Consider the following 6,105-nt stretch of genomic DNA (forward strand, 5'->3'; position numbering starts at 1 on the left):
CTCTAACCCGGTCCTGATGGAGCTCTAAACCCGGTTCTGTTGGAGCTCTAAACCCGGTCCTGATGGAGCTCTAAACCCGGTCCTGATGGAGCTCTAACCCGGTCCTGTTGGAGCTCTAAACCTGGTCCTGTTGGAGGTCTAAACCCGGTCCTGATGGAGCTCTAATCCCGGTTCTGTTGGAGCTCTAAACCCGGTTCTGTTTGGAGCTCTAAACCCGGTTCTGTTGGAGCTCTAACCCGGTTCTGTTGGAGCTCTAAACCCGGTTCTGTTGGAGCTCTAAACCCGGTCTTGTTTGGACTCTAGACCCGGTCGGTTCCTGGGTTCAGTCGGTATAAAAAGGAGACACTGTTCTCCAGATGTTGTAAACAGAACATCTGTTTATTCACAGCAGGTAACATTTTATTTTCCACCACAGCATCTTCGTCCCTCTACCTCCTCTTCCTCCAGACGGCCGCGGCTTCTTCCTGTTCACTGTCGGAGTTCGGAGGGACGTAGTCAGAGTCCTCGCCAGCGTCCTCGCTGTCGTCATTAATGAAGCCGTCCTCCTCTTCCTCATTTTCGTCTGGAATGGTTTTGGTTCGAGTCAAACGAGCTGCAGAGATGAACAAATCAAACTTCCTGTTGACCACAGACTCCATCTGAAACTTTCACATTTTTCAGATGATTTATCTTTGAATCCAGAATCAGATGAAGAAGCTGGACGACATTCGGAGAAATTAGTTCTTTAATCTTTGAAAGATCTGTTCTTTAGCTTCTTTTTAATGAAACTATAAGAGCTGCAGCAGCAGGCGGCCACCAGGGCGGCGCCATTTACAACAGGAAGCTGCAGGAGGGGAAATAAAACCACAGAAGAAGAAAACAGCTGGGATCTTTATGAACCTACCAGGTGTCTTTGTGTGTCTGAACTGCTTCCTGTGGACAGGGTTCTTCCTGCAGAGGACAGAAAACAACTTCAAACAGGATTAAAAGTCTGAAGATTCAAGAACTCAGCAGCTTTTTAAGGAGTTTCCAACAGGAAGTCCTGCCTGTCGTCGGCCATGTTGGCGTTTTAAACTCCGGGGATGACTCTCAGCTACTACCACTCGATATCAAGTCTGTTGGCTGTGGCAGCCATCTTGAATCAGACTGACACCAAAGGTTCGTCAGTTGAGATATTTTACTGACAGGCAGCTCCAGTCCTCTGACCTGTAGCAGTCGGTTCCGTACGGACACTCGGGCCGCTCCTCCTCCTCCTGGTGGTCGGGGTCTCCGGGGTGACTGTTCTCCTGGAAGTGAAGCGGGTTCTTCCTGAAGAACAAACAGCGAGGAGCTCAGAACCTGTTCTGACCCGATCATGTTGGTACACATTTATTATCTGATAGAAACGGTTTTTATTGGCCTTAGAGCTGAAACAGATGAAGCTGCCGACTTCACCTCCGTTACCAACTTCCTGTTTTATTTCCTCCAAGTCTTCCTGCTCATCAGGTGAGACGACCGTCCTACCTGTAGCAGTCCGTCCCATACGGACACGGTGTCCTGACTTGCTGTTCAGACGACTTCCTGTCCTCCCTGTCCTCCGTCTCTCTGGTGTCGGACGTTTGAGACGAAGCGTCTCCTTCCCTACTGATGCTGTCGGAGTCGTCGCTGACCTTTGACCTGCCGGCAGGCCGGACGTCCTGAAAGTCAGAGGACATGAGAGAAGAGGTTCTGTGGGCTCAGAACATGTTTGTTTTATTCTTTTACAGCTGAGAACAAACATCAGGTTCAAGCTCTCGTCTCAGTGAAGCTTCTAGGAACCTAATTTAACGAGAACGTTTCAAAGTGGTTCTGATCCGACGTTCTACGGGTTTTAAGAATCAGCTGGAAGTTCTGATTTAAACCGGTTCATCCTCCAGGTTCATCCTCCGGGTTCAGGAGGCGTTTTCTGTCTGAATGAGGTCAGAGGTCAGAGGTCAGAACAGTCCTGTGAAAATGTTCAGGAACAAGGACTGAAACTTAGAGAAGAACTCTGAAAGAACCCCTGATCCAGAACCGGTTTTACAGACTTCAGGAAAGTCTGGGTCATTGGAGGGAAAACAGGAAGTGATGAGGTCACATCAGGGGTCAGGGGTTCTGGATCAGAGGGTTCTGGATCGGGGTTCTGGATCAGAGGGTCTGGATCAGAGGGTCTGGATCGGGGGTTCTAGATCAGAGGGTCTGGATTAGAGGGTCTGGATCGGGGGTTCTGGATCAGAGGGTCTGGATCAGAGGGTCTGGATCAGGGGTTGAGGATCAGATGGTTCTGGATCGGGGGGTTCTGGATCAGAGGGTCTGGATCAGAGGGTTCTGGATCGGTGTTCTGGATCAGAGGGTCTGGATCGGGGGTTGTGGATCAGAGGGTTCTGGATCGGGAGGTTCTGGATCAGAGGGTTCTGGATCGGGGGGTTCTGGATCAGAGGGTTCTGGATCAGAGGGTTCTGGATCGGGGTTCTGGATCAGAGGGTCTGGATCAGAGGGTCTGGATCGGGGGTTCTAGATCAGAGGGTCTGGATTAGAGGGTCTGGATCGGGGGTTCTGGATCAGAGGGTCTGGATCAGAGGGTCTGGATCAGGGGTTGAGGATCAGATGGTTCTGGATCGGGGGGTTCTGGATCAGAGGGTCTGGATCAGAGGGTTCTGGATCGGTGTTCTGGATCAGAGGGTCTGGATCAGAGGGTCTGGATCAGAGGGTTCTGGATCGGGGGGTTCTGGATCAGAGGGTCTGGATCAGAGGGTTCTGGATCAGAGGGTCTGGATCGGGGGGTTCTGGATCAAGGTTTCTTGATCAGAGGGTTCTTGATCAGAGGGTTCTGGATCAGGGTTCTCACTGAATTGAATGAACTCAGAACTCAACTGTCTCAGTTTCCTGTTTTTCTTCTTCGTTGTTCGTCTTCCTCGTCTTCTTTCTCGGCCTCCTCTCCTCCTCCTCACTAAGCTCCGCCTCCCCTGGTAAGGAGCTGGAGGTGGGCGTGGCCTGCGTGTCTGCTGCCGCTGCAGGTTGTTGACTCCTCCTCACAGCTGACTGACCTGAAAGAGAACCACAGGAAGTCATGTGACCTGATGCAGAACGATCTCAGACTGTTTTTAACAGAACCGCGGTTCCCCAAGGATCGCTGTTGGAACCGAACCTCTGGATCAGGATTTGATTTAAAGAAAAACACTTTAAGGACCGTTTGCTGAGAACCTTTAGGACTCGAGGCCAGACTCTTCGGAACAGGTGCTCCCATCATCCATGCAGGTAAAACTCTCCTCCTGACGGCGCTCTGCACATCGTCCACACGTCGTCCACGTCGTCCCGAGTCGTCCTGGGAGACACGGCGGGACAGCCGTTACACAAACCTGACTTCATTAATCCCAAATAAACAAACCCGACTAAATTAATCCCAAATAAACAAACCCGACTTCATTAATCCCGATGATAATAATAAAATAATCCCGGGTAAGATGAACCTGTCTGAAGCTGTGACTCTCGTCCTCGTTTGGACCTCCTGGTGGAGGTGGTGTCTGTTTTTGCTCCTGGCCAACATCTGGGGCAGCTCCAACATCTGGCTGCTGAGAAACAGGAAGTCCCTCCTCCTCTCCTTCCAGGTTCTGACTGTTTCTGCAGGAAGTGAGATTTGACAGGTGTGAGCGGCGCCGGGAGCCTCAGCTGGTCGGACATTTTCTCGAGTGTCCTCCTCCGCCTGTTTGAAGTTCAGATCAAACAGGCGGAGGACATGGAGGACAAAGACCAATCTCCCGTCAGGCTCTAATTGAGTCAACACACACAGTAATTGTCCACGTCGCCATGGAAACGCTTCAGACAGCAGTACCTGGGCGTGGCCTCCACCCTGTAGATGAATCGACCCGGCAGCAGAGAGAACAGGTCTCCGTGTCGGAGCTGGAACCAGGAGCCCCTCTCCAGAGGTCGGGGGTCATCGCTCGGGGACGACAGGACGAAACACGGGTTCACGTGGGTCTAAAGGTCCAAACAGCGAGACGTGGGTCAGGACAGTCTGTGCTGCGGCGCCCCCTGCTGGGCCGGCTCAGCTACAAACACATACAACTAGAAACAAGCAAACAGGACTGTGGAACCAGAACCAAGGACCCGATCAGAACCTGGAATCATCAGTGAGCAGAACGTTTCTATAAACCAAAGGTACCGGTTTGAGTCTCAGCCGTCCGTTCAGGTTCTCCAGCAGCCCGTGGTGTCGGGACACCCTCGTATCGCTGACCTGGAACAAGAACAGGTCTGAGGTTTATCCGGCAGGAACGGTTCCACAGCTGGTTCTAAATGTTCCTAAGCTTTCTGTCCAGAGTTCTAAGGGCTGCAACCCAATAAAGACAGATCCTTCTCAAGCCTGTTTGATGGAACCCGCCTGTTAGAACCCATCTGATAGAACCCGTTTAATAGAACCCGTCTGATGGAACCCATCTGATGGAACCTGTTTGATGGAACCCATCCGTTAGAACCCATCTGATAGAACCCATCTGTTTGATGGAATCCATCTGATAGAACCCATCTGTTTGATGGAACCCATCTGATAGAACCCGTTTAATAGAACCCGTCTGATGGAACCCATCTGTTAGAACCTGTTTGATAGAACCCATCCGTTAGAACCCGTCTGTTAGAACCTGTTTAATAGAACCCATCCGTTAGAACCCGTTTTTGGAGCCTAACAGTTCTGACCCATATAGTCCAAGTCCAGCTCCGGGCAGAACCCAGTAAACTGGTTCCGGTAAACCCACCTGTCTCAAAGGAAACTACAGCTCAGTAGTTATAAACCGGGTCGGATCCGGTTCGGTTCGGTTTTACAAACTAAGACTCACGTCCAGTAAGGGACCCCGGCCCAGAACCGTCTCCCCCGGCGGCAGGTGGACCGGATCCCCGCCGTCCACCGGAACCAGATCAAAGCCGGACATGGGTTCTAAATGCGGGCCCGGAAGCAGCAGGTTCGGACGGGTTCTGGAGGAGGTAAACAACTCTTCTTTCTTATCAGGATCATAAAAATAAAAGGTTCGAAGGTTCTAAATGACCCATTTCGGACCGGTCTGCGGGTCTGAGGCCGGAGGTTTAACCAGGTACGTTTCTTTTGGGCCGAACCGGAGGGTTTTATCTGCCGGGGAAGGACCTCGAACCGAACTTACTTCTACATTCAAAACTTCCGGGATGCACCTGGCGCATGCGCAGTCCTGACCACCAAACTGTTCTAAACAGCTTTTAAATCTGTTAAATCTGTTAAAGCGCAGTGATAAATTACTCAGTGAAGACATTTATTATTTTATTTATTCGAAAATAATTTTATGTTTTTTAGCGGGCGCGTGGGCCTCCTACGCATGCGCACATCCTCCAAAACGCGCTGACGTCACGTCTGTGTGTAAACAGCCATTTAAAGACCGTCAGCTGTCAGAGCCGAACCGAACTCGCCTCAGACGGTTCTTCATAGACAACACCGCGGTGTTCCTGTTCGATAGAACCCGCCTGACAGAACCCGTCTGTTTTCAGGCAGAAAACGGACACCTTCCGGGGTTTTCCATCCCAGAGAAACCCATCCCTCTGACAGAAACAAGTGGGGGCCAGCTGCGGGCTGTAACCTCTGAGCCGGACTCGCACATCCTCAGGCTTCAGAACCTGCAGAACCTCAAGAACCTCAAGAACATTAAAAAGGAGAATCTGAAGCAAACCTTAGCCTCAGTTCCTCAGCAGGAACAAACACAGAACCCTGTCAGTTGGATCTGATCTGGATCCTGTTTGTTTCTGCTGCAGTTCTCAGACAGAACCGGTCTTCGGCTTGGATCCAGATCTTCTCTGCTGGCCCAGGTTCTTCACCCTGTTGGAATATTATGCAGCATGAGTCTGCGTGGACGCAGCCGGTGTTCCTCCTCTCTGAAGGAACCAGACTCTCCAAACTTTGCAGAGACGCTGCCGACAGAGATGAGCGTGAGGATCTTCATGGAGCTGGACGCAGAGAGCCTCTGCAGCGCCTCGCGCACCTGCAGACTGTGGAACCACATCATCGAGCAGAGCGAGCAGCTGTGGAGGCAGCAGTGTCTGCTCGTACGGGCCGTCTGTCAGAGGGAGGTGGACCGAGACCGGAGCCACGGCCTCTCCTGGAAGGTGAGGCTGTCC

The 6,105-nt window shown here is 51.6% G+C and overlaps 2 protein-coding genes across 3 annotated transcripts in view; one reads left to right on the plus strand and one right to left on the minus strand.

Moving 5' to 3' along the window:
* Positions 1–357: 357 nt before the first annotated feature.
* Positions 358–5,160, minus strand: aplf (aprataxin and PNKP like factor). 2 transcript variants are annotated; one of them, XM_017404238.3, is made up of 10 exons: positions 4,806–5,159; positions 4,139–4,210; positions 3,809–3,954; positions 3,447–3,597; positions 3,181–3,301; positions 2,851–3,023; positions 1,483–1,655; positions 1,186–1,287; positions 884–930; positions 358–592 (listed from the first exon to the last, which is right to left on the minus strand). In XM_017404238.3, exons 1-10 carry the CDS (start codon positions 4,896–4,898, stop codon positions 429–431), a joined length of 1,242 nt encoding a protein of 413 aa, XP_017259727.1. In that variant the 5' UTR covers positions 4,899–5,159; the 3' UTR covers positions 358–428. The 2 variants fall into 2 exon arrangements, with proteins under 2 accessions (XP_017259727.1, XP_017259729.1); XM_017404240.3 differs by lacking the exon at positions 4,139–4,210 and having other exon boundaries at positions 4,806–5,160.
* A 170-nt stretch (positions 5,161–5,330) lies between these two features.
* Positions 5,331–6,105, plus strand: part of LOC108228652 (F-box only protein 48) — a 1,222-nt gene continuing 447 nt past the window's right edge. Inside the window, exon 1 of the mRNA XM_037974953.1 lies at positions 5,331–6,102. Coding sequence (XP_037830881.1) covers positions 5,827–6,102 — 276 coding nt within the window. The 5' untranslated portion in view covers positions 5,331–5,826. The remainder of the gene's footprint in view (positions 6,103–6,105) is intronic.

The sequence above is a fragment of the Kryptolebias marmoratus genome, linkage group LG3 (genome assembly GCF_001649575.2).
Source record: "Kryptolebias marmoratus isolate JLee-2015 linkage group LG3, ASM164957v2, whole genome shotgun sequence".
NCBI lineage: Eukaryota > Metazoa > Chordata > Actinopteri > Cyprinodontiformes > Rivulidae > Kryptolebias > Kryptolebias marmoratus.

What these genes read in the sequence shown, in the direction of transcription:
- aplf (XM_017404238.3), bottom strand. Translation starts at nt 4,898, where the DNA reads ATGTCCGGCTTTGATCTGGTTCCGGTGGACGGCGGGGATCCGGTCCAC. An exon ending in GACGGCTGAGACTCAAACCG is followed by an intron (nt 3,955 to 4,138) that starts GTACCTTTGGTT and finishes TTGGACCTTTAG; the next exon opens with ACCCACGTGAACCCGTGTTT. An exon ending in TATGGGACGGACTGCTACAG is followed by an intron (nt 1,288 to 1,482) that starts GTAGGACGGTCG and finishes TTTGTTCTTCAG; the next exon opens with GAAGAACCCGCTTCACTTCC.